The sequence below is a fragment of the Cygnus olor genome, chromosome 2, assembly GCF_009769625.2.
Source record: "Cygnus olor isolate bCygOlo1 chromosome 2, bCygOlo1.pri.v2, whole genome shotgun sequence".
Classification (NCBI taxonomy): domain Eukaryota; kingdom Metazoa; phylum Chordata; class Aves; order Anseriformes; family Anatidae; genus Cygnus; species Cygnus olor.
Window position 1 is genome coordinate 35,670,588 of NC_049170.1, and position 27,757 is coordinate 35,698,344.

A 27,757-nucleotide genomic window follows, 5' to 3' on the forward strand; every position below is an offset into this window, starting at 1 on the left:
AGTATTCACATTCAGCTTAATTCCAGCCAACAAAAGTTTTCATCATGAAGAGAGGAGAATAAAAGTAAGCTGATACACATCAGCTGATCTCGCTGATGGAAGAGCTAGTGCATACACTACTACTGGAACATGTAATTAGTGGCAGTATGTACAAAGAGGTAAATCCTAACTAGGTGCTGGTAAAATATGTGAATCAGTTATCTGTATATAGAGATACATGAAAAAATACTGGAGTGGCGTGGTTATATCTGGGCGCCTCTGCTATAAAAAGCATTTGTATTACCCTTACTTCTCTGAATAAATTCAAATGACAGCCCCATTTCATTTCTTCATTCAGTCTGGAGGCCAGATGGCATTAGAATCATTTACTTCACCTTGTTGTGCTTAATTACTACAATCAACACACTATTTTCCAAATTAATCATAACAAAGTAATTTCATTAGTAACACAGCAGGCTGTTGAATTATTAGCATCATAACAGTTTGCAAACAATTAAACTTTATTTGAACCTTAAAAATTTGCAGAGTAGAACATTATTGTAAGATCTAATGGCAGTATAGTACAAATTCAGAACAGAGCAAATAATCAAGTAAAACGCTGTACAAAATATGACTCACAATCACCTTTTAAAAAAATTAGCTGCCTGGCTGTTCACAGAAAGGCGAGCGCAACCTAAGCAAACAATGAAAATCAAGCGATTAGCATTTTCTAACACCGAGATTTGTTTAAGTAGCACTAACGGAGATTTTCTTAGCCAAAAAAGGTTACGGCGTCTGCACAGATTTAAAGCAAACAATCCGCACGTGCTCCACCGCTGCTTTCTTCGAGACACTCGCGGTGACTTTCCGAGCAGCTTTCTTTTAGGTCTCGGGTTTTAAGGCAGCTCGTTTACCTCCCCCCCCCCCCCGTGCCCGAGGAGGGGGGCAGAGCCCCCGAGCCGCACCGCAGACAAAAGGCACTTTATTCCTCCCGCTGCCGCCAGCCGGGAGGAGGGAGCTCGGCGGGCCGGGTGCCCATCCGTTGGCGAAGGACTCCCTCTCCTGGAAAAACGGCAAAAGGCGGCGGCGGGGACGAGGGGAGGGGGAAGGGGGCCGGGGCCGAGCCGGGCTCCTCCCGGTGCTCGCGAAAATCTGCTGCCATCTGCCGCCGCGGGCGCGCAGCGCAGGGATGCGCGGGGATGCGCGGCGCAGGGATGCGCGCAGCCGCCGCCCCCCCGCCAGCCCCATTTTGCCTTTTCCAAGCGCACCTGCCCACGGACCGTTCTCGCCTCGGCCCATGAAGGAGGATTCACCCCCAAAGGCTAGGCGGTGGGGGAATTTGGGGCGCCGGGAGGAGAGGAAAGGCACCTCGGGGCGCGGAGGTGTTAGGTGGTAGCAAGGGAAAAGGGGCTTTTATGGCTGTGGCGTTAAGGCCCTCGCGTTCTGTGCACAAGCCCCAAGTAGACTTGATAAATTAAAGTAGCACAAGAGCTGAAGACTCTAATCTATCATTTGAATGCGTCACTGACAACGTGCAGAATCAACCGCAATGACTACCTCTTTTTTAAGAAAATTGCAACAAAACTCTGTACCTTGATTCCTATTAGGATCCAGTGTACTAGGAAGTACCAGAAATGACCTAAAACAAGCACAGCACCTGAGCTTATTAAAAGGACCTAGCCCTGAGTTTAGGCTAACGTTACCCTTTAACCCACAGTGTTCCCAGGGCCCGCCTGAAGCGTAAACAGCACAAGCAGCTACAGGGGGACCTGCACAGGCTCAGCAAGCCTCAGACTGGCCTGACCTGCCTCCTTGGCAGATTAAGGGGCTCACAAATCAAGGCTGGGGGAGGATTCAAAAAAGCTGATCTTCCATGCTACTAGTCGAACACATCTCCAAAATGATAGATTTAATTAACTCCACCTTGTCCAACTCCTTGTTCACAAGTGAAAATATTTATCTACTTTTTTTTTTTTTTTTTAAATGTTTCAACTGATGCTTTTAGCCACAAAGTCCTGACACTAAGAATGCAGGCACAGCCCTTTTTAACTCAGAGCTGAAGATGTCTGTTGAACAACTTGCATCAGAAATTCCACACAACAGGGTATGTGGATTTTACTCTGTGAAAAGTACAAGCAAGGTGCAGATAAAAAAATTAGTATTTCACCACTACCACTCACAAAATCATTCATCTGCTTTTTATCTCATGTTGGCTTACCAAAAACTGTTGTCTTTAATATATTATCTTTGCCAAATTTTCACATAATTCATACCTCCAAGTCACAATGCTATCAGCACAGTATTACCCCACGTAGACAGATTTACATCAGCAAAAGAGCCAAGCCTTCATTTCGTAGTACCGTAACAGTCATTAACATTAACAAAGCTAAATATAGAAGAAAAATAAATCATTGGCTGAAACTAAAAGAAAACAAAACCAAAAAACAACCAAACAAAAAACACATTTGGAAGCAGAATACTTTGAAGACTTAAAATAGCACACACAAATTTCCTTTGATTTTCATAAAAACTGCAGAAAAATGTACAGTGAACTACTGCATTAAACAATTAATGCATGTATGAACTGTGCAATAGTTTTCTACTTTTGAAGTCCAGCTTAATTTTTTTAGATCTGAGTAACAGGTAAACACAGCCAAATTCCCTGAAAGAACACAAACATATAGCAATACAGAGTGCTGCTAATATGCTTAAGAAAAGAGCAACAGGCACTATTTGACTGCTTGTGCCCCATATGTTAATTACCATCTATTTAATTTCCTAGCATTACAATTCTATAAAAAGTGACTAAGAAGAACATTTCTGTGGAATTATGATCAATTACAGTTTTTAATGTTTAATATATACAAGGCAATGATCTGACTACGTTCACCGAAACCACAAAATGTGTACGGCAGAATCTTCTTCCAGAGGTTGGGTCTGTAAACTGCAGCTGCGCACCACTCTTGATTTCAAGTGCAGATTTCTCCTGATTAGAGAAAAGGAAGTTGAAAGCATATCATTAACAAAAAAAAACACTAAAGCATACGTATAAAACTCAGTCCAAATACTTATCCCCTTGCATAGATTTCTGCACAGATACATACATATTACTGAAGTAGCAAAACTAACTAGAAAGCACACCAACTTTGTTTTACCAAATATATATATACATATATATAAATAAATATCTGGAAGAGAACTGTAGTTATAAAATACATCATCTTTTGTACACTGTGGCTTAATATTTCATACAGAATCCCAGAAGTGCTTTAATTGAACCTTCAATATATTTTGCCATAATCTTTATGTTAACAGGACTCCTACAAAGGTTCCAGGAAAGAAATACTTATGAAACAGAGAACAAGGGAACATATAAGCCATTACAGAAGATTGGATTAAAATGTACTTACCCAGGCCTCTCAAATATCATACATCTCCATTATGTAGGCTTTAGGCACCAAGCCAATGGTTCCCTTCATTTCTCCTACCCACCAGCCAAATCTATTGTACTCCTAATTGAAAACAATATGCAATATTAACCTTTAGTCTGATATAAATGCAATAGAGTTTTGTATGCAACTCCTTATGGATGCTCTCTCTTATATACAGTTATTATCATTTCAACTGAAAATTAAAACATTATATCTTTTTGTTGGAGGCATTCACATACAGAGTTAGGCAAGGATAAAAGTTAAATCTTAAAAAGGCATGCTCAAGAAAATTTCTTAATTATGGCCACAATTCTCTATAACACATACTAAAAATAGCTGACCTCTCCATCCTGTATTCGTCACATATATAAAAATCTTGTCTTTGTAACTGATATCTAATATCACGATGTTGACATACAGGAATCAGCTGGGATTCTTTCAGTATCGCAAGGCTAAACTCTAAAAAACTTATAGTGAACTTGTTTTAAATAATAATTTGCTCAAATGTGAAGGGAATACTATAGATCTAATACACAATCTCCTCCTACGGACAAAGTCTACTATTGCTTTAGGCCCGCAGAAAATTCTACGGCAGATCTCATATGTCTGACAGATGACTAATGTACTTTTGTTTGAAATTTGTTTAGGCTTAGTGAGATAAATATGAAACAAAATGAATTATAATAGTTTAAAGAAATAATATCTTCCAAAAGCAATACCAAGTAAGAGTATTGTGGGATCCAAATTTAATTTTTTTCCTATGAGGTAAATATTTTAAGATCAATCCTAACAGCAGTTCAATAAATTGTAACAGCTGAAATTGCACACACACATATTGAGTTACAAATGAAGCATTATTAAAACAGAGACCCCATTCAAAAATGGAATGATTAGTAAGATAGAAATTACTTTGGAACAAACATGGAAAATACAAAATACACAGATATCTCTGATAAGCAACATCTGCTTCCTGCTACGCTGCTCTTCTGATGAGAAAAGCAAAAAGCTGTAGGATTTCTGAATTAATGGTCCTACTGAGATGACACTATAAGCTATTATTTTGACTGTAGATAAGTTTTTCGGATATAAATAGTCAAGTGGAGCTTAAGGGTTAATGGAGTTTCATTACAGCCCGAGCTATAATGATTTGCTGCTGGCATATCTGGCCTGGTGGAGAGTTCTCTAGGGTCCTATGAGGTGCTTAGTGTACTCAGCTCTCCCTGTGCGTAACTGCGATGAAGCCTTGTTGATGGCTCACTTTCATGTTGGCCCAGGCTTTTTTTTTTTTTTTCCCTAAGAACATGCAGGCAGGCAAACACACACACACTTGATTTTCTTTTTGTGAAGAGCTAAGCACAAGTCTTAAATTAAACGTTTGCTTCCTTCACAGTGCAAACAGAAGTTGGTGATTTAAAAGGTTCCGTCCTACTATCCATAAAATACTGCAGTAAATGTGCCTTAAAGAAAGCCCATGTTAAAAAAAAAAAAAAAAAACCACAGCAGAAAAACCTTCATTTATGATGCACACTCACAAACTGGAAAGCTGCAAAAGCAATTCCACTTTCCACTGCAGTATGGACTTGCGGGGATGAGTCTGGTCTGAAAGTTGAGAGGTACCTGAGCCTGACTCACCAGCGAGAAAACTCTAAACAGAAGTTAAGAACTCCTCATAACCTTTCCCATGGGGCACGTTACACCCCAAATCCTTAAAGGTTGAATAATACCCTGACGTTTATAATGTTCCAGATCAGCCTGTTTAAAATTTGTATTTTATCTCACAGTACACTGGTTAAATATACAAACTGTATTTCGAGACTAAAGTGGGAAACTGCTGAAAGGAGCAGTGCTCACGTATACTACTGGAATCTTGGCAATAAATCTCTCCAGGAGAAAGAAACAAAAGATTTTAAGCTGTTACATGGAAGTCATGAAGAGCCTGACAAAAGTGATTAAGCAAGTTTTGCTAGACATCAGCCAAAAAAACAAACAATACATGAAATGAGGGAAGTGGCTTAGTTAAGTGGTCATTAAATTGCATATGACAAATGGCACAGAAAGAGCCTGTGGACTATATTATCCATTGAAAATGTTCCACTTAGCAACACTACATGAACTTAGAAATAATTGTTTTTAAAGAAACAATTCAGATACCTCAAATTAAAATTAAGAGCGTGTCACTGTTTTGAAAACTTTGGTTTTTTGCTACTTACTAATACACCACTTACTGCTCTGGCACAAAGCTAAGTGAGAAGATGAAATGAATGTTGATGTAACAGACTAGTAAACTAATTTAAGGATTCAGTGCAACCATTATACTATACAGACAATATTCCAACACAGAAGCTTTTACTCTATCATTACTATTCTTTGAATGGGCCTCAAGAGCAACATGAATCCCAATTAAACCATCTGCAGTCTATAGAAGTCTGAACAAAAAGATAATACAGATACCTGGTTACAAAGAATATAAAACCTTAATCTCAGGTTTTGGAATAATTGCATAGCAGTCCCTTTTAAACTAATTAAAGCACAGACGTTTTTCTCTAAACTCCTAGCCACTCCTTTCTGTCTTCAGTACCATGAAAGAGTGCTTCCTAGTCAGACAGAGCAGTCCCCCACTCCTTTTCTTGCAGTCCCATATAAAATCCAAACTGATATGTTGTTTCTATCAATGGTATCGATGATAAACTCCTTCATTACAATATAATTAATTTACTGTTGGTGTGAGGTCTGTATGTCTATTACCACTGCTCGAGATATGTAGAATAAAAGTCTAAAGCCCACATTTGCAGGAAATAATGATTAAAATGCAGAAGAATCTGAAGTCAGTTAGGAGTTTTATTTTAATTCTTAGGAGTTGGGACGCATGGTGCTTTTGCAAGCATCAGCTTAAGATCTCAGGTACCTCTGGGTCTACCATCTGATATCCCTCACCGCATGCAGCTCTTAACATCACTGCTAACATAGACAAGCGACTATACTTCAGAAGGACTGATAAAATAATGAAGAGTCCTTTAATCTACAGGAAACCATTGTAGTCAATTTATAAGAAATATTGCATCCCTTTGTAGGATGTGTAATTATTTTCTATTAATCATGTGCTATAAAGCTACATTATGTGGTTATTCTGTTATCACTAGAAAGAGGCCTGCAGTCAGCTCCTGACAATGTTAGGTAATTACTAACACAAAGCTTCTTTCTCCTTATGTAGAAAGGCTATCAAGATCCAGAGGTGCTGTGATGCTCGCTATATGAAAATAACTCTCTGAAGAAATTCAATAACTGCAAAATGAATTGCTCCGAGGCAAACAGAGGGATAGGAGAGGGGGCTGGGCCAAATCCAGCCACCCTGCAATGAGGAGAATGCACAAGTGTGCGGCCACAACTCCGGCACGTGACTCCAAGCACATTTGCCATAGCAGGCAATGTTGGGCAGGGGAGCGGGAGGAAAAGGCCAATACAACCCCTGGAATACAAACACCACCGTAGTGGAATATATTATGCCAAATAATATAGAACAACCACCCTCACAGACAACCGAATTCTTTCTAAGCCACTTCTACGTTTTCACGGTCTGTAAGAGAGTGGCGTGTTTGTGTTTTGTCTTGTTCCAGCAGAAATTTATTAACCGAAGTAATTTCACGAGGCAACAAGGAACAGGTTATGACTTAACATGCTGGCAATACACCCTCTGTACAGCAATATTAGAAAAAAAAATCCCATCAGGGTTTACAGGCTCCTCAGAGGCTCTCAGCTGAACACCCTGCGAGCAGATGCTTCTTATCCCATTCCACCAATTTCACTGCTCTGATATGTATGCACCTATGTCTCCATGAGATACTGGCCTTAAAAGTTTTTGCATTTGCAGAAAGTACAGTAGGTAGAAATACACTACCTGATTTTCATGGATAACTTTTAAACCCAAGATTTATTCTTTTTTAAGTTTGGGATTTTTATTTTATTTTTTTTTAACTCTAGAGGAGAGGATTTTGATATGAAAGAAGAGAGATTTTTGATATGCAAGAGGATTTACGTAGCAGTCTCTCTTCTTACCTTTAGAAACAGACCCTCTGAGTAAATGAGGACCCCCAGATGCTTTGCACCATATTAACTTCTACTGACTTCAGGAAAAGTTGAGAAGATCTGGTCCTTGTACAATTAGTCCCTATTGTTCAATACATATGGTATGTTGTTGTTGTTTGTTTGGGTTTTTTCTTGTTAAAAAAAAAGGGGGGGTTGCTGAAAATCATCATTGTGTTTCGATGCCTAGAAGAAAACAATGGACTTGTATTCAAAAAACACGCAGCTGAAGCATGTGAACTCAAGATTTTTCTCCCACCCTCTCCCATGGCATTGTAAGTAATATTAACTTACAGACTGAAGATCTGCAAGCCTTAAAACTGAAAAGCAAAATGTATTTATTGCCTTGTTTGGGGTTAAATTAAGTAGCCTCTCCTATTGATCTAAAGAAGTGTGGGAAATAAGGAGAATATTTTTTTCAAATAATATCCTAGGGGGCAATTTTGGCAAGATAATATTTTAAAACACCTCTAATTCATCCAGAAGATAGAAGCCAGCTAAAAAATTTTAGAACTTCCTTTGGTGTAATTGCTGAATGATACACTATCAACAAGGGAGTATTTTTGGCACAGAACAGCATTTTCGCTAAAAAGCAGAAAATGACAAATGTTTTAGATAACTGAATGAGACTTCTTCACAGGTAGAGTTGTTTTAAGACAGCAATAAAATAGTCATCTTTAAGAATATAAGCCTCAGATTTACTGTATGGTAGTGTTATTAGGTTTTATTTCCTACAATGTCATGAGACAAAATAGACACCAATTTGAAAGCTTTTGATCAGAATAAGCTGACTGACTTGTGAACCAAAACTGGCACTGATAGAAAGGCCATTTTATTTTCTCTCCCATGACATGACACCGACATTTTTTTTAATCACGTAGGTAAATGTTTACATATTATTGGTATGCAAACCAACAGAGTGAGAATCACTTTGCTTTAGTCTGTCTTAACTAACCTCCCACCAAAAGGCCTTCACTCTTCTCTTAGTCATGTATCTAGTCTATTTTTCTGTCAGGATACACCAGAAAAAGGCAGAAGGAAATTTACATCTCAGTAAGTGCATCCACATTTGCATCTTAGTTTTCATCAGAAGTGTCCCACTGAGGCAGATTTCCCAGTACTCCCCACCTTGGCTCACTTTGCAAAGCAGTCTCAGAGCACACAAACTGAATTTCTTGCAGATGAACTAAACCAGAAGATGCGCTTTCATGTGCTCCAACCACTAAGCTAGACTCATTCCACAAAACCAGACCAGACCTATCCTGACAAAAACTGTACATCCTTTTGGGATGTATGGTGTGGACACGGGGGCCTCAGCACAAAGTGTTTAACTCTGCAAATCTGCTCCTGTTGGTACACCCTGTTTGCTAACATAGATGTAGGCAGTATGATCATGAAAAGCAAAATTATCATTAAATACACCTCTGCATATGAACAGTCAGACAATGGCCTGACAAAAAACACGTGGGATTTTAGTATGCCTTTGACATCTTTTTTGGGGAAAAAATACTGAATAAAAATACTTTATGATGATTATGCACATAATGTACAAAATGTTCACACTCACTATGAAACAGCTGCACTGTTAAGCTGTACTCTATTTCATAAGCGGTAATCCGAGCTATATTTCTGAGATTTCTTTGTCTTTTCACTAAGCAAAAAATAAAGGTTTTGTATGTATGGCTTGAGCATTTCAACAGACATTTGTTGTGTTGAAAGAACAAAAATCTCCCACATTGGAAGTATACAACCACTGAATAAAGGGTAATCTAGATGCCAAGTTCATACTCAAACTTTTGCTCTAGAATTTTCCATGAAAGTCAAGTCATAAATGAGATTTCCATGAATCATAAATACCAGAGTGAGTAGCATTATATCACATTAGCACATACTCAAATAATAACAGTGAAGGAGTATTCCAGTTTGAGATACAATTTCTGATTTTCAAGTATTATTTGTTGCTTTACTGCAAATATAAATGTGGTGGGAATTAAATTAGGTTAAAAGTTAAGAAATGTCAGTAATTCTGCTAAGCGGGTGCCTGCTAATGTCTAAATAAATTTCCATTAGTATTTGCATCTGGCTCATGAAACTATGGGGTTTCCCAACATGAAATATGCACATAAAACAAATAAATACTGCAACTGCTGCACTTAGGTAAATTGTGCACACCAAACATTAAAAAATATGGCCACCAACACTCACAGTTGGCTTTGTTACTGGAAATTGATTTCCTGAATAAGAGCTATGGAAGATTTATAAAAAGAATTGTTACATCATGGATTGTATTCCCATTTGTCATGTGGGTTTGAAAGCAAAGGCAAGACCATAAATGAGTAGGAATTAAGAGCAATCATCATTTTAGAAAACGGGCTGCCCAAGTATTGCACTTCTAATAGTCAATATTAACTAAGAAACCCTATTAATGAGTCCCTCAATGAGTAGAGCTATAAAATGATTTCTACTGCATAGTGAAAGGGGGGTGTATAAATTTCTGAAAGTTCACATGATTCATAGTGTAAGTTATAAAAGCCACTTGAATATCTGGGAATAAATTCAAATGATAAATGTACAGATACTTTGATCTATTTATTTGAAAAGTTAGAGGATTTTTGTTTGTTTTAAGCTACTATATACTACTGCAACAGTTCTCTTGTTTCTTCTCAAATTAAGGGCTCAACATTTGAAGGAAACTCTCAAAGGCAACAAAAAAAGATAAAAAATATATTTTTTTTAATAAAGAGCCCGTTGGACAGCTGCCATGGGAAAGCCACAATAGACAAATGTTTAGATAATAGCTAAAATAGTTTTTAAATGCATCTTCTGAACAAGGAAAACTCACTTTGGTACAGTAATAACTCTAGTCATGCATAGGTATTTGTATTACCAGTGTATAAGCATGCTCATTGCATTAACACTGACTTTTGATGCTCAATTTAAAGTAAATTATGAAGTATTTGCCTTTGCATAATGTTTAGCTATTTTAGTAAATAAATGTTGCCAAACAAACCTTGCTTCTACGTTCACCTAAGTTACAACTTACATGTAACGTATTGCTCCTCTTGCTTTATTTAAATTATATCAATGCCCATGTTTTCAAAACTGGTTCATAATTACTTCAGTTGTACTAATGATCTCATTTCTTGGAAACAACATAGTCACTTTCCTCTAATTTCTCTAAAAGCATGTGAAAAAACAGTTAAAAAGCAGTAAAATACATCGCTTTGGCATAACTACTGCTGGAAGATAAAAATCTATTTTATCACACTCATTAGAACAAGCTATACCATTTTTATTTCACTGTAAAACGGAGAACTATTACGTGTTGCACAAATATGCTCAACAGTTTGTTAAAGCCTCACCCTTCCTACTACAATACTACTATACCCATACTTACTTCCTCATAAGCAAAATGAGATTTCTTCAAGAGTAATGTTCACACCTAGCTGACATATGATAGAAAGGCAATAAAGCCATAGCTGGGTTCAAGCTGAAGCTGAATTTATGACACCATTTTGGATCTGTACACATCACCTCCTGTCAGTACCTGCATCTCTCATTTTCAACCACTAGATGGTGTGAAAAAATAAAAAAATTGCTGAGGATTCCTGCCAACTGCCACAAAATCCAAGTACTAAAGTAGTGGATTAAGAAATATTTCTTGACGAAAAGTCTTGACCCACTTCAGGATGGTTAGGCTCACTTTTCCTTTGGTTGTATTTTCACTTACCAGACAAAGAGCCTGTAAATGATCAGTCCTTGAAACTGAACCAAGTGGAAGGTTAAGATGGATAATTCCCTGGCACTTTCCCCTCCAAGGACCCTAAATTCAGAGCTGACAGTAGCGGCCAACACTTATTCTTCTGAAAAAGCTGCAACAATCTTTAAGTGAAACAGGGCTGAATTTTCTGGGCTCTATTTTGGAGTAAAAATCATTCCCAAACAGAAAGGCTCTATATATCTGGAGCCGCAGCAGGCCTGTTTCAAGGACTGATTACATATTAATCAAGGTATGGTCACAAGACAGTTGATATACAGATGACACCTTAAGCTGCTGTTTTTCTATTCTGCTCCATTTTTTAAATTAAATTCCTCATTGTTTGAGGGAAAGCAAATGAGTTTTTCACCTACAAGTTCAAGATTAAGATTTTATTAGTCCCTGTAACGTACCAGAAAGTACAATTCTCAGAAGGCAAACGTGCAGTGCAATCTGCTTGTTTGTGGGCTTTTTTTCCTTTTTTTTTTTTTTTTTGGGGGGGGGACGACTAAATAATTAGTACCATTCTTTAGTGCTGTATAACTGTATGAAAGCCTGCCCAACTGAAGACTGCCTTTAGTGATGTAATTCAGTTATTAGTTTAAGTGACAATGAAATGCTTCAAAAGACATACATGTTCACATTACATTAGTAATATATCTTCTATATTTTTATATGGGACTATCTTTCTACCTATAAATCTTAAATTTATTTAAACAGAAGCTGTACATTTATTATCCCTAAAACACTGCATCTAAAGGTATCACAGAAGATTTAAAGCAACTGTGACAAAACTGAAGAGTTTGAAACTAACACAAACAGATGGCTTTAGCTTTCATGCAGCTACATGTGTATTACAACATCTTTAGCATAAATTATACTGAATGGCAATTACATCTGAGATATGTATTAAAAGGTGATTTTTAAGTGAAAACTAAAAAAGATCAACTTTTTTCTAATATGTGGGGAAAAGAGAAATTTCCTTTGATTAATTGTTCAGAAGAACACTTCAATGGACCATGAGATACATAGTTTATGAGAGATTTTTTGTTTGTTTTTAAGGGAAAAATAACAAAAATCAGAAACATTAAAGTAAAATTAAATTTCATGCTTGTACTGCTTATCATCACCTCAGATGAGAAGAATTATATTCACATTTGCTTTGCAAACAGGAAAGTAGTAAATTAAAAATTGCCCAAATCTGTCAGAGCAAACAAATTTGGAATCTGAGCTGTCAGAACAACTGCAATACACATACAAAGATGAAAACACAGTTCAGAAAAAAAAAAAAAAAAAAAAAAAAAAAATCTAGCAAGTTGCCCAAAAAGTCAGAATCAGCACAGTCAGAAATATAGAACAGGAAACCAAAAACATAACATGCAAGATAATTTAAAATTCTACAAGGTTAACTTTTACAAGCAGAAAGCACATTGTCTCCTGTTAAATTAGTTAACAAATGGTAGCCAAGATTTAACAAGTAAATAAACATGCTTTTAAGTTAATTCCTGTTACATGGCTATGTTTTAAATGTGATTATAGTTCATTTGACAAAATAATTAATTGCAGTGAATATCTGATTGCAAACAAAGGATCTGAAAGGGAGTGCCAATTTCCCCCCATAGGACTGTGGGAATGTGCCCTTCTGTGCTTCTCTCTTTTTACAACTCTTTAGCCTCAGTAGCATGCTGTACCTTGCTGAGAATGTAGATAACATCACCACGTTTAAATGACAACTCGTCAGGTACATCTCCGGTGCAGTCCCACAAACCTTGGTAGAAATTGGCATAATCGGTATTTTTGCCATCTGCAAAGAAAATTACATCCAATTACAAAAGATAAAAATTGAGGGACTAACATTGCTCTTTAAACCTTAAGGTACTACAAAGCAATTAATTAGTGCACATTTCTTAATCCTCTTGGTAGAAACAGCTCCTTCATACCACAAAAGCAAGTGGAAAACAAGTTTAATAGGTGAGCCCTTCACTGGCAACAGTTGTATCACTGAAGACATGTAGCTGCAGGTTTTCAAAGCATTTTACAGCTGCAACTTAAAACAGCTAGTTTTCCTCTACTAATGTATTTCCAGCAAGCCAGGGTTGTATCTCAACTTGAAACTGATAAAAATGCTAGAGTATAATTAATAACAATCTGTGAAAGGAAGCCAAAGTAAGTATTTTGTGATATGCTTCCCCTCCCTCTTCTGTTCCAACTAAACTAAATAACTTCTCTGAGAACCTTTTAGATAATCTTGGATTGTTCCTTCTGAAATATTGGAGAACTTTGAAACTGTTGCTGAAGCTGCATTTTAAAAATATTTGTGTCAGCTCCAGTTTAGGACATTAAGCTCTGGCTAAACATGCAACTACACTCCAGCCATAAACTCATCCTTCTAACAGCATAAGCACAATGGATGTGCTGTGTTCAAGCTGCCATACAGACCATTAACTGATTGATTATTTAGCACTCTTTGCTCTGTAATATGGCAATAACACAGTAATAAATGCTTTGTCATACACTTACAATACAGAGTGCGTCTACTGAAACACAGCACTTACACACGGTTAAATACACTGGGAGCTTCTGTTACACTGCAAACTATTTCCTGTTTTTAATTCCATGAGAATCGAGTGTGATGAGTTAATGCAAGAAGAATGTAAGCAATACCACTAAGATGACCAGTTACATTATGTATACACTAACCAGACAGAATGTATATGTACTAATAATTTACATCACTGGGAAGCTATCTTCTAATTCTGATAACATAAATATCACTGAACTGGCTGGATCAAGGCTGTCATCTTAGTTTTGTTTTATGACCCTGGAACAGCAGGCTTGCTGGTTATTCCAACATATACCAGTTACATTTGCATGTCATTAGCATTCTACACCATTATTTATAGTTTACAATTTAATCATGATTGGTTCACTTTATTACTGAAAAAATCCTGAAAAATATCAAGTAACAAGTGAGATGAAGTGTCACGCTATATAAAGTAGTATTCAACTTGTATTTTTCCCCATTTTGACAAATACTTTGATTTTAATTTTAATACTCTCTAGATGAGCCAGAAGAGCTTGTTTCCAATTTATCCATTTCAGTCTGTGTTATGTGCTATCTTGTTTTGATGGCTAAACATTCACAACCTTGCCTTTAGAGCCACTGTGCAAGTTAGCCACCATTTAATTTTCCATAAACTGGTGATTAGTATCTACCATTTACTATATAGCACTAGAGGGCGTTCTGACTATCAGTGCACAAATTCTTCTGTCATCACACCAAAAGTAGCAATTTATACATAGAGTAAAGACTACTGACTATTCAGAAATAAGAGATTTTGTTACTGTAAAAATGTGTAGACAGAATAAAATCAAGAGAAAGACAGAATTATATGAAATGTTGGACCTCCAAATTTTGGCCCTTCTTATTTGTCATCTCATTATTCACCAATTTAGCATTAGACACTTAAAAATGGTAACACTGGTTAGCACCAAATCAATTTGTAATAAATATTAAATCAGAGTATCTCCTCAGCCTTTTGGTTCAGCATTGATCACAGTTCCCAGCTCTATCTCATACAAGAAAATATAAGCCCATATGAGAAAAAACTAAAGAGCTACTTCAGTATATTCCAGCCTTTCAAATCTTTCAGCAATAGTCTTATTGATTTGGGTTTTAAATACGTTAATCAGTACTTTCACTTCTTCAGAGTTGCACTAAAATGAGTCATGATTTTTCACATTGATATTTATCACTCTGAGGTCTCTTCTCGCATTTTACAAGCCTGAAGTAACTCCTAGTAACACTAATGGGAGTTGCACAGGGAACATCAGCAACAGAAGAGAACCCACATTGAGCAACATACATCTCTCCCTACATGCTCATCATGAGCATTTCATTAAGCCGTGAAGTGGGAAAGCGACTCAACTGATAACATGGCAACACTGGAAAAGATGCATTTTTAAATAAGCTTATTGCTACACTGAAAATGTTGTCCAAAGACTAACCACGGCTTGGTTAGTTCGAAGTGAAATGAAATTAAGATCAGGAGTTGCTCATATCAAAAGTCATGTTTCTCTGAAAAACATTTCTTGGAGCAACTGGTATATACCACGGGAACAGAGGGGAATAAAAGGGGTGGGAGGGTGGGGAAAGAAGTGCCAGTGTGCGTTTGTGATCAGCTATGCTGGTCTTCAAACAAGTGTTAATTCCAAAGTGGAAATCCCTTCTAATACCCATCAGCACAAGTTCCTCTAAATTCTCTAAGCAACTACACAGACATAAACACCAAGCGTAAATACAACTTCAAAGTCTACACATCTAAAGGACAAAACACTTCATAAAATGATTCACAGTGCTTCACAAACACAGAGGTACAACAACAACAACAAAAAAGCTGCAAAAAACTCTGTAAAACACAAGCCCATTCTTTCTTGCTTCAGCCATTCTTTTGGTCAGAGATGACCCTGCCAAATTTAATTTGATTGCATCTGAAGAACTGGTTAAATAAAACTCGGGGACCTATCTGAAGAAATTTGGTACATATATAGTAATGAAATTGTGTGGACCTTCATAAACAAATGAGCTACACGAAAACAGCTGGTAGATTTACCATGAAGAACTTACATGCCAATTAGAGTTCAAATGCAAAAGGCATTGATTTGTTGGAATTACTTTGTCACAATCATACTTTATTCGCATGCACTGTGAAATGTTTTGTGCCTTATAAAAAACATCATGGCATAATTGCTAAACAAAAATCTGTTGTATTTGGAAGGCATGGTCACGTAGACCACAAATATGAACAAGATATGACAAAACAGAATTATTTTTAAAACGTGGAGTAGATGGTACAAGGCAGTTTGTTTTTACCTACCCATTGCTTTTCGTATTAGCAACCACAAGAAATGGCTGAGCGGGATCTTGGATAGGTTGTTTCTCCAGGAAATAGTTCTTTCATTCCTGGACAGTTATCTGGATGAACAACTATCCAACAGTTTCCAAAACTCTTCTACAAAGAATTCCTCAGGGTTTTCTTCTGCCATCTCTGTTTTTCCAGTAACAGTAATAGAAACAACAGACACTTTTGTCCAATATCCCGATGAAAACACTTCAGAGTTTATTTGACAGATCAAACAGCAGTGGCTGCCAGCCTTCCTGATGGTAGGCTCAGACTGCTTATTTGACTGAAAAATACTGGCATCTAACAATGCAGGCTTGAAGAAAGAAAGGTGAACAGTTCAGGTAAAAATCTGATAAGTATATCTCTCAAGCACAGACTTCAAATGTTGTAAAATGTTTAAAACTTAAGAATGCCAATGGATTACTCAAGGAAAAACAAATGTGTAAGAACATTCGAACAGCCACAATAGACAGAAGAAAAAAAATGGAAAAACAGATTAAGAGTCCATATTTTATGAGGTTTCAAGTGTGCTGTCCCACTGCAGCCTAAGCCAATTTAACGGCAGGCTGTCCCTTTCCTGCCCCCTCCCTCGTGCCAATTTTGGCACTTGCCATTTCTGAGCACAAACTTGGCAGAAAAACTACACTGACCAAAACAAAATCTGGAATTACAACCTAAGCATGGAAATGCACTACTGAAAAATTAGAATGAATACAGCTGTGCCTGACTTTCATTGATCTTTCATTTTAACAGTGATGGTATCCAAATTAACAAACTGTGCTATGGTAGTGACTTATAGCTACCAGTTCCACACTACCTGCTTGCAGCTTCCTTGTGAATGAAGGAACACACAGGTACATTTTCATTTCACTCCTGTGGTTCAGCGCCCAATGTATTAATGTGATCATTAAGCAGCTTGCAGTTCTTACTCACATTCCTTGACTTTTGATCAGATTCTTCAAAAAGTTTATAGCATTATATTCAACAGTTACTAGTCATGGTCTGGGCTATTTTATGCTATTTAACATTTGAAAGAGGTGAACTGGAAAATTATTGCATATTACTGTGTTCTTTTTTGCAATTGATGTTCTTAACATTTACCATACTGAAAGCTTAGAGATGGAGAGACAGGTAAAGTTTAAAATTAATGCTACCAAAATGACTCTTGTCTTATACAAGCGATTTAGACTATTCAACACAAACTCAGTGTTGATCTCAATGCTAAGATGAGACATACCCTGTTAATGAACAAAATTGTTTGTTCTGATGATGTCCTAAACTGTGTCCTAAACTGCACAGAGTGCCTCTAACTACTTATTTGCCCTTATCCCATATACTAGAAAAAAAATATAAAATAAGGGCTAAATAATTGGTAGAGTATTTATTTGGACTTGACCACCAGTCTATCCCAATCTGTTCAGTATAATCTTTCTAATTTCCTTTCTTCTGTTGTTCCTTGGTTACATAGGCATTTACCCTAAAACAGCACAGAACATGATGTTGACTGAAATAGTCAGCCTCAATGGATAGGTAGCAGTAGCAAAAAAGACATGGTAAGTCCTATTATATAACTGAAACTCTTACATGCTTTGGTATTTTTAAATAATTATGCCACTAGCAATTAATGTAAAAGCTATCCAGCAGCAACAGTCAACAATCAAGACTGAAAGGTTAAAAGAACTCAAGTCTGAACATTATTTGAAGTAGAGATGGGTTAGGACAAGAAAAGAGTAAAAAATAAGAAAGGGGTTTTGTACTTATTAGGCTGAGCTCACAATTTGCAAAATATTTTCTGTGAATGTATGTACTGTTTGTATGGAAAAACATGAAATATTCTTAAATCAGATTAGATATTTATGATGCGACGCCAATCACAGATACTTATGTCAGCTCAGCCCTAAAAGTCGAACAAATTTTCAGTGTTAACTGTTTTAAGATCGTAAAATTATTGCTTGAAATTAATTTGATAGTCGGGGAGAAGAGTTATTGTCCAGGAAATTACTACAAACGCTAGCAAGACAGACAAAGCTATTCTCATGGCAGTTGAAACTTTTCAGAAATGAAGGTGCAAAGGTTTGGATTCCTTAAAACTATGATCATTTAAAACTTCAAGATAATATATTAGTGAAAAAATGCTGTCAGCTTTGTAATTGGATTGACCCCATGCTCGATTATGACAACACACTCTTATAATTACGGTAATGTCTAAATGAGTATTAAATGCTAAGGCTGTAATGAGTCATGCTGTCTTACACATGTTTTTAGCAAAGCACAATGCTAACAGCATTTGATGACTTGGCTCTTGTTTCCTTTCCAAGAAAAGCAACCCAAAACTCTTTGCAGCAACCTGTTCCTGCTTTCCTGTACAGGTCAGGAAATCAGGCCTCTGTTTCCTCTCCACATGTTGCAACAGGAAGAACACTGCAGAGCTACTTCCTAAAGGAACTCTTTTTGCCCACCCTTTCCTTGACAGCCCTGAAAGAATGATGTGTATTATGTACGATGGGGGAAGGTGAGCCAGATTGCATGTCAATGCAGGTCACGGTTACAATGCAGCAGATCTCAAAAAGGTGTAAGGTCTGATAAGAAGCAAGTCTTCCCTGCTTGCTGTGTCAAATCACCACTAGTTTATCTAAAGGTCTGTGCCCTTGAAGCACATATATATTTTGTTTTTAAGCATAACTGGAAATACATTTCTGTCAAGAAAAGTTGTCTGGTCATGTGACTGGACATGGTGTGTGCAGTTATTTTTCCAGTCTCAGAGATAATTAGCACAGGGGCAGTTTGCCAAGCTAAAGCTGAGAGAATATCCTTCACAGCCTTTCTGGGCATTTGTGTCCTTTTCCAATTTTTATGCTGCTGTCACTGGACTCTGGCATTTCTTAGCCAATTCATTTGCTTTCTGTGGTAATCATATGCAATGAAGATATGCATGGCCAACATTTAAACAGGCTGCAGATCAATTAGTGGTCTTAAGTTTATCTGATTTTTATCAAAGAAGACAGAGCTTTGGGTCGATTGTCAGAGCCTGTGTCAAGTTGACCTTTTCAGAGACGTCTACATTGCCAGTCCCTTGGGCAACTTGTTGTCCCCTGTTAGTCTCTGAATGGCAGAAGTCTGTTCTGCTCAAGCACAAAGTATACACAGATGTCTATATTACATTCTTATAGGTTTGACAGCAACTGCATGTTGTATCTATAAACTGTCCTTTAGCAGTGACACTTCCTCAATGATGATAAGCTAATTTATGCAACTAAATCTCCTTTGTGCAGAAATGAAAGCTAATTGAGTCATTACAAAGTAATTCAGGAAGGAATACCTTGTATAAATTGGCTTACTTTATAAATCCTTCTCAAGTGGTTTTCATGCATCCTAAGTGGTGCTAAGCAGTTTTGCTGCCATCAAATACCCAGGTGAAAAAGACAGCTTTAGAGAGCTGCAAAAACATTATTTTAAAACAGCAAAGGGAAGAGAGAAAAAAATGAAGGTAAAAAGAAAGTACATAAGCAAAATAGAGAAGAAAGATTTTAATTACCTGAAACAGTGGTAACTTTCTCCTGGCTCCATTTTCTTGGCACTTCAGCCTTTGGAGGAGCACTTTCTTCTGCAAAACACATAACTGCAAATGAAATTCTGAAGGGATACCTCAGCTGACAGGAATTACAGCCCACATCAGTCTGAAAGCCACACTCTACACATTTCCAGATCATAAGCCCTGTTTACTATTTTGCATTTGTACAGAAGTTGGAGCGTTGTTATTTCTGTGGTTTTCCCCACCCACCCAAACACTCCAAAAGCTTTCTTTCGAAATCTCAATTGTGAACATCTGTTTCCCTTTGCACTCTGCTCTGAATATGGTAATATAGAGCTGCAGTTCTGCTGTTGTTCAGTCATTCCAAAACAATTAGAACGAGGGTCCTCTTCTGCTATGTACATTTCTTGCCAGGATAAAGAAAAGCAGACTCAGGAGTAAAAAAGTACGAAGCCCATACAAGAATTCAGAAGTTCTATGCAGGCGTATGCAAAGAAGGAAGAGGGTATCTTATCTTCAGCACCATCACTGAGATGCACACAAGCTAGTCACCTGTGTGATGGGAACACAGCCACCACAGATGCCACACATTCAGTGCTCCTGCTGACTGAGGCTGAACATGGTTTTAGGCAAACCAGACCGTATCAAATAACGTAGCGCAAGTTTAGAAGAAAAGAGAAAGCCTGGCAGCGATCAGCTCTAAAGCATGCTTTCTGGCTAGCAGGCTTGGAACACTCCAAAATCCCCACAGGCGATTTCGTAAGATGTGCTCCATACTCCCCATCCCATACAAACGGGGAATTCTCTCATCCCCACACCCTCACACAAGTGAATTCACACTCCAGTCAGCACAGGGACACAAGATCCGCTCTGCGCAAGTCAGTCAACAATTTGTTGAGGCAAAAAAGCAAGCAAACTGAGCTCTTTTTCAGTTGTATTCTTTCTTTAGGGTCATAAGAAAGTAGAAACATATTTACCTTGGCCTTTATAGTAAACTACAACTGACAAAGATGCTGCGCTGAATAAAGAAATAGTATATTGATAAATCCACTTTGCAAATGAGAATTGGACTTTTAATATATTTGAATTAGCAGGTGTTGCTACTCATCACATCTCATACTGATATTCATGCTTCTTTTTAAGGCACGTGTTTCAGCAACTTATTTTGATAGTTTATTAATGATAGACAAGAGGTAAAGAACTCACAGCTTTTAAAATGTTCCTTATTGTGCCACTTTTATGTAATTTGCCTATCTACTTTGACAAAGAGTGAATTTTATATCAACAGTTCAAAGGATTGTTAGCCTTGTAAAAATTTAATCTACCCGCAAGACTGTTCCTGCAAACATTAAAGCAGATGTTTAAAGCACAAGAATAGACCTGTTGAAATAAGTATGCATAATTGTTTGCTAACCTATATACGCAGTCGTACAAATATTACAGTTACATCATGAGATTCACTGTACAAAGAGCTTTGAACTTCTGCCCTACTAAGACACAGAGTTTTTGCCATCTGGAGAAAAAAAAAACACACAAAAACACACAATAAAAGTGGGATAATCTGAAGCTGCAGTACAACACAAAACACTCCAAACTGTTTACTGCATTTACATGTATTCCCCCACTTGGCATACCACTTGTGGCGTATTTCCAAGTACACTCATTTGTTTGTTTTAAGCACTTAGAACTGGAGTATAAATGGCACAAATACATCCCTATGTACTGTCCAGAGCACTAGGAGGCACTGTCATTCTATGGCTTCCATACCACAACTACACCACTTACAGGTATTATGATCCCATTGCCAGTCACATTTTCTAGGATTCTCCGTTTTCCCACAGTTTCACCCAACACAGTATCTTATATTTATTAAAATAAATGCTGATCTTACACATTAACAAATTTTTAGACCCATATCAATTTCTGTGTTGAATGTATAGTGGATTTTAACTCTATCACTGTCATGGTCATCAGACCAACTTAAACTGAGAAATGGCTTAAGTAGAGGTCAATTCAACTGAAGAAAAGACAGCAGAAGAGGTTTGAAAACATTTTTCATTATATACAGTTGCATATATATAAATTGCACTGTGGTTTAACGCAAACAGTACATATGCATTCCTCTTCCTGAAAAAACATGCTTAATTACAGGGAAGCAAGAGTTCACCATAACTATATTTGAAGACAAGAAAATGTCTGAACCAAATTTCTTTGAAAACTAAAAAGGTCCCAAATTCAAACAAAGGCTGTCCACTTTAGCATACCAGTTTGGATCCCAACCATCCCCACTTAAAACACTTTGCTTCACCCTACAGAGTTGTCACAGAAAGGAAAAGCTAGATACCCTTCAAGTGCAACTAGACTGGAAGAGGCACTCCAGAACCGCACTGAACACAGTCCAACTGCTAATGGGCATTCAGTCTATGAGCCAGACTAAAATGACTCCATAGGAAAACTTTTCTGAAACATGCAAGAGCAGACATCAGGTCCTCAACACAAACCTGCGCTTTACAAATTGGCTGCAAATGGTCAACACTACTTGCTAATGTAATCATACTCACAGTGCAGTAGATGCAGTAAGTTTGGGTTACAGTGGCAAAAAAAAAGAACCTACAGTTCTTACTAGAGTTTTTTGGTATTATGTCCTGATGTAACGACTACATGCAGGAGATGTCCTTTAAGTACAGCAGTCTCAGTTACCCAGGGACTTACAGCTGTGGTCAGATCCGGCATACTGAAGTTTATCTTGCAACATGGAATACAGTCAAAAGAAGCAGAATTTAAAAAACACAGCAGAAGTCTTGCAGTATTATTAAGATACCACATAAAAGGAATCAAGCAGACCTTTAAAATTATCTGGCACAGAGTTTCTCTTCTTCACACCATCACTGCCACTGCAGTAAGAAAATAATCTTTTCTACCTTCTCATTATGTCAAAATGAGAGTAATCAACATCAATCAAACTAGAACTTTTCCAGAGCTGCATGTAGATCCAAAGAGCAAACATCTGGTCCTTAAGGCACAAGTTATGTTCCATACTCAGAGACCCTAATGGCAACCAACTCCAAAATTCTTGTAGTGACAATGCAACAAGAAACTCATTATATTTATTAAGTTGTTGTTTTTTTAATTAGTCCCTGAAAGATGTTCAAAATAAATTATTTATTTTGCAGTCTGAAGAAAGAACAGAAAAATAAACAGCCAATCGTAGATGATTCTATCATCCACATGATTTAAAAAGAGAACAATGAATACTACACTAGCTGAGTTTTTGACATGAATCAATAGATTTTTCTTCCAATTTCTTTCTTAAAAGGAAAAAAAAAATCAGACCACTTGCATATAAAATGGATTAGAGCTTGGCTCAAGCACTGCATTCCTACACTGGAATGTGGTATCTCCATAATAAATATGCATAAACTTAGCAGTTTCCTCTACCAACACACTCCTTAACCATCTTCGTATACTAGATACTGATTTAATGACATTATTAAATGGTTTTCTACTGTGTTCTAATCTCTGAGACTGACATTGCCACTGCACAGCATTAGTTTATACCTTGGATAATCCCAGCATGTGGGTTAATATATCCTATTCAACATTGTAATAACAGTAAACAAAAACAGCTCAGCTATGCAGCAAAATCTACCAAACCACACAGATGGTTATAAGGTTTTCATTGTGTGGTTTCCATAGCAATCATATTGCAAATCTGGAAGCTTCTTGCAAATAAGCAGCTTGTATTTACATGCCTCTCGGCTGCAGCACGGAACTCTACAACATGTGAAGTTGTTATTCCAATCACATATTGTTATAAAAATCACTGGAAGATGTTTTGATCAGTTAAGATAAAAACCACTGCAATGAAATAATTTTTCATCAGTTTCATAATGATACAAGCAATCATATGCTTGTAATGTGCATTAATATGTCTTCATGTGAAATTTCACTGTGATGTCAAAAGGTTATAAACATATAAACAGGTCTTGTAAGACAACACCTCCCCCCCCCAAAAAAAAATGCTTGTATTATTAAATAATCCATTTTAAAGATCATAGTGCCTTTACTATTGTACTCAGCAGGGATGACAGACGCATGCAAACACAAAGGTGTGTACATGAAGAACTCTGCTACCACCGAACAGTACACCTCTCTGTATTACTCTGCTTAAGATAAAAGATATAATGGCTTATTAACACCAAGTGTATTACTCCCCCACACTACTTTTTTCCCTACCAAATAATGACTGTACGAATGTAAACAAGAAATTTCAAACATGAATAAATGCTTACTGTGGGAAAGAGCTGAGACCTTTTGTCTCCCAGATTTATAATTTTATGAATTGACTTAACCCTGTAACAGATGGATTATTATCCTAATAAGAAACATAAATCAATCCAGCTATGTAATTTTGAAAAACAGCAAGAACTAGCTTCTTACGAACAAGATTATTGACAAGGAACATTTAAGCAATTCCAAACAAGGAACGATAAGGACACAAAATTTAAGTATATAAAATCTTTTTTCTTAGTTTGGTCAAACTGACACCTGCTAGCATTAGTTGTGAGGGCTAGAGACCATCTGGAGTCAAAGGTATAAGAATTAACACCCTGTTCTGTGCAGGGCCAGCACGCTGCCTCACTTAGCATTCCAGAGGACGATGCTGCCCAGCCTCGGGAGTTGGAGGCATCTGCAGTATTCCCACTGTATGCACACCTGTACATACCCATACACTAGCTGATTTCCCTGAGAATTACTGCATTTTTTTTCCAATTGCACTTCTTAATTTAAAAAGGTGCTCTTGTATACTCAAGTAGCCACAGTGCAGGATCTTGGGTGCAGCAGAGAGAGGACAACAGACAACTTTTTTATAATAAGTAACAGTACAGCTTCATCTGACTGTATTAGGGTGCTTGGTTTGGGGATGACAATGCCTCCAGGAGGGTGACAGAAGTGGGAAACAAGCTGGCTGCTATTTAGAGGAGATTCTAAACCTAAAAATTTCTTGGCGTGAGAGAAGAGATGACAGTTCTTACATTAACCCTACTTCTATGGATCAGATAGTTACCAATGGCTCACAGTGAAGCCATATTCCTGCATGATAAGCTTGAGTGAAAAAACTGATTCCCATAGCAGTGAAGATGGAGACAGAAATGGGCTACACAGACACAGGTTAAACACTGGGACTGTAGAGGAGGTGACATCAAAGTGGAAGTGGAAGCAGAACTTGCATCTGAGGAAATCTTCACCACTGTGCTCAGAAATATCATGGGAAACAGCCAATATAGAATAGTATTCAAACAGAAAACAGAAAGAGATCTCCATACATTTTAAATAAAAGTATTTTGTGTACTGAGCTGCTTTACTTTCAGTTGAGGACAGAACCCACGCCAATTCCCAGCCCTAATTCCTTCCAACACACGTGATCCAAGACTGATTCCAGCACGGATGCAAAAGGTTTCATTCAAATACACTACCAGATAAATAGGACAGGCCTCCAACTGATTCTTTTTGTGCAAGTTTTAATCAGTTCTTTGAAAACAACTGTTATTTAAATTCCAGAGCTGGCAAGGTTGAGTACATGCACCACTCTGTACTACCAGTAGGCAGTAACAGAACTTTGTCATTACAATTGATGTTGTACTGACCCCATAATGGCCTCAAATAAATACCACTGGCTGTGTAAGGTGAAGGTAGATTCATGAAATAATTTGGGATAGAAGAGACCTCTGGAAATTGCTAAGTCCTGAAAAGTTGATCCAACTCTGAAAGTTGGATCAAGTTTCTAGGAGACATTTGACTTCTTTTAGTACTCCATAAAACCCTCTGAAAATCTAAGCCATTCAATTGCAGTTTATAAGGATTTGTGTATTTTGATGTCTCGTGTATGAGACAGCTGAAGCTAGTGACTTTACAGAACAGAAATATTCTGTCCAGATTTTGCTAAGACACCAGATGTAAATTTTACTGATTTCCCTGAGGAATCTGTTTTTTTTTGTTTGTTTGTTTTGTTTGTTGTTCTTGTTTTTTCTCAGTTGCACTTCTTGTATCTTAAAAAGGTGCTCGTGTATACCACTATTACTCACAAAGTAGACTTTGTAATAAACTATCTCAGGATAAATGCTGGAGGAAAAGACGGTGAGAAGGAGAGGAAGTGATACTGGAGTCCTGGAATATCACTTCTAGATTTTCTGCAAAACATTCTCTCTCTTTAAACAACCTTCCTGGGACACCAGTCAATGAACCTAAGCATATTTTATGGTTTGGCTTAATCAAAACCAAAAAGCAGATACAACATTTTCTTCTTAACAAAAGCATTTTGGAGTCATAACATTTGCTACACTAAAGAGTTAAATAAACCAAAAAAATCCCAGTCCCAGTAGGGATAAACACAAAGCACACTTCAGGTTACAATTCCTTAGTCTACTGTAGAAAAATGCTGTTTGAATCATATAACTATTGCCATGAAGAATACTCACAGAGTGCAGTAGTAGAGAGAAATAATCAAATTGAACAATCTGGGGGAGGGATCTCTTTCTAAATACATGTGAAAAAGACACCGCATTTCTCCTATATTATCTTATACATACCCATCAATATGAAATATACTATGGCAACAGATTATAAAAACATGTTCTTAAAAGCAGGAAGATACTATATTATTACTCACTGACTAGTAGAAAATATTTACTATTATGTTTTAGGGTAAAAAGTGTGACGATTAAGTGATTAAAAAACACATCTCTCTCCTTGGAGGAAAAACAGTTGCTCTCACACAAGAGAAAAAAAAAATTGAGCATTATTGGCAAGGTCATCTACAGTTGCTGCATAATGCAGTGTTAAATCTTATTTTTGTCTCAACACAAACAGTTGGATCTTCTCACTCTACTGTAATTTTACAAATTTTTCAGGAAATGTGGGAGCATGCTTTGCTTAACTTACCTTCCCTACTTGTTGAGACCTGAATATATGTTAGTGCCTTCCCTCTTTCTTATTCTCTTTCCTTTCTTCAGTACCAAGTGCCCCAGCCCCCTTGCTTTCCTGTCTGTGCCCCATTCTGCAGTCACAACCGATTTGTATGAAGATTATATCCTCTTCAGAGCCCATAAATTTTGTTCCTTTGCCAAATGCAAAGGTTGTTGGTTAGTATGAGAGCTGCTGTTTCAAGGGCTTCACAAGGCCCTTCAGGCTTTAAGAGCAAAGTATCACAATGGGAGGAAAAGCATGCTCAGTCACCTGAATGACAGAACAGAATATACTCATTAGGACAAGTGAACAATCCACAGAGATACAGGCAATTCCTGGGTTTAATTATGAATATATTAAGATTTCATGAACTCAGCTTCCTGCTTGGAGTGCCTGCTTGAAGCTCCCCTTGCAAATAAGCAACCTTCAGTCATGTTCTGAGTGACAGCTAAATCAACATAGTTGTTCCGTTCCTAGCAATAAATAACTTAAAATCTCGACTAAAAAAGGCAACAAATTCACATTCTCTACATTATCTTTTTCTTCTTAGAAAGATATAGATGCAGAAGAATTAACAGTTTGCCTGTTTAGGGCTATAGAAGAAGAAATAAAATTAGCTAGGCTGACAGAATTAGGAGGAATAGAAGTATGTAAAATCTCAGCTACACCAATAGCAACCTTGGCAGAAGAGGAGGTAGAAAGAAGCAGGAAAAGCAAGAGCACATAGTAGGAAAGGCCATGTAGAATGTCTAATTTTGGAATACTAAAATTTCTTTGACAAAATGATCTAATTATTATTAATAAAATTCAATACAAATATGCCAAAGTGCAATGTGCACTGCATAGAAATAAGGGATGAGTTTTGCACTGACCTTTTTATTTCCTCATGAAGAAAGACCTGATAATAGTAATTCTTCTCAAGAGAAAAAGATAAAGGTCATCACAAGCAAGTTCAATCGTGGATATACACACAATAATTATAATGAAGAATAAAAGAAATTACACAGAGCCACTTCCAGAAAGTCATTCATTTTTTTCCTGTCTTTACATTCACAGCTACTATGCATTTACAATTAAATTCATTATTTCAGAAATTTGTTTTCAGAAA

The 27,757-nt window shown here is 37.1% G+C and overlaps 1 protein-coding gene across 1 annotated transcript in view; it reads right to left on the reverse strand.

Moving 5' to 3' along the window:
- Window positions 1–1,965: 1,965 nt before the first annotated feature.
- SKAP2 (src kinase associated phosphoprotein 2) overlaps window positions 1,966–27,757 on the reverse strand; it is a 114,990-nt gene continuing 89,198 nt past the window's right edge. Inside the window, exons 10-13 of the mRNA XM_040547635.1 lie at window positions 19,687–19,755; window positions 12,939–13,051; window positions 3,390–3,491; window positions 1,966–2,965 (exon numbers count right to left, since the gene is read on the reverse strand). Coding sequence (XP_040403569.1) covers window positions 3,399–3,491; window positions 12,939–13,051; window positions 19,687–19,755 — 275 coding nt within the window. The 3' untranslated portion in view covers window positions 1,966–2,965; window positions 3,390–3,398. The remainder of the gene's footprint in view (window positions 2,966–3,389; window positions 3,492–12,938; window positions 13,052–19,686; window positions 19,756–27,757) is intronic.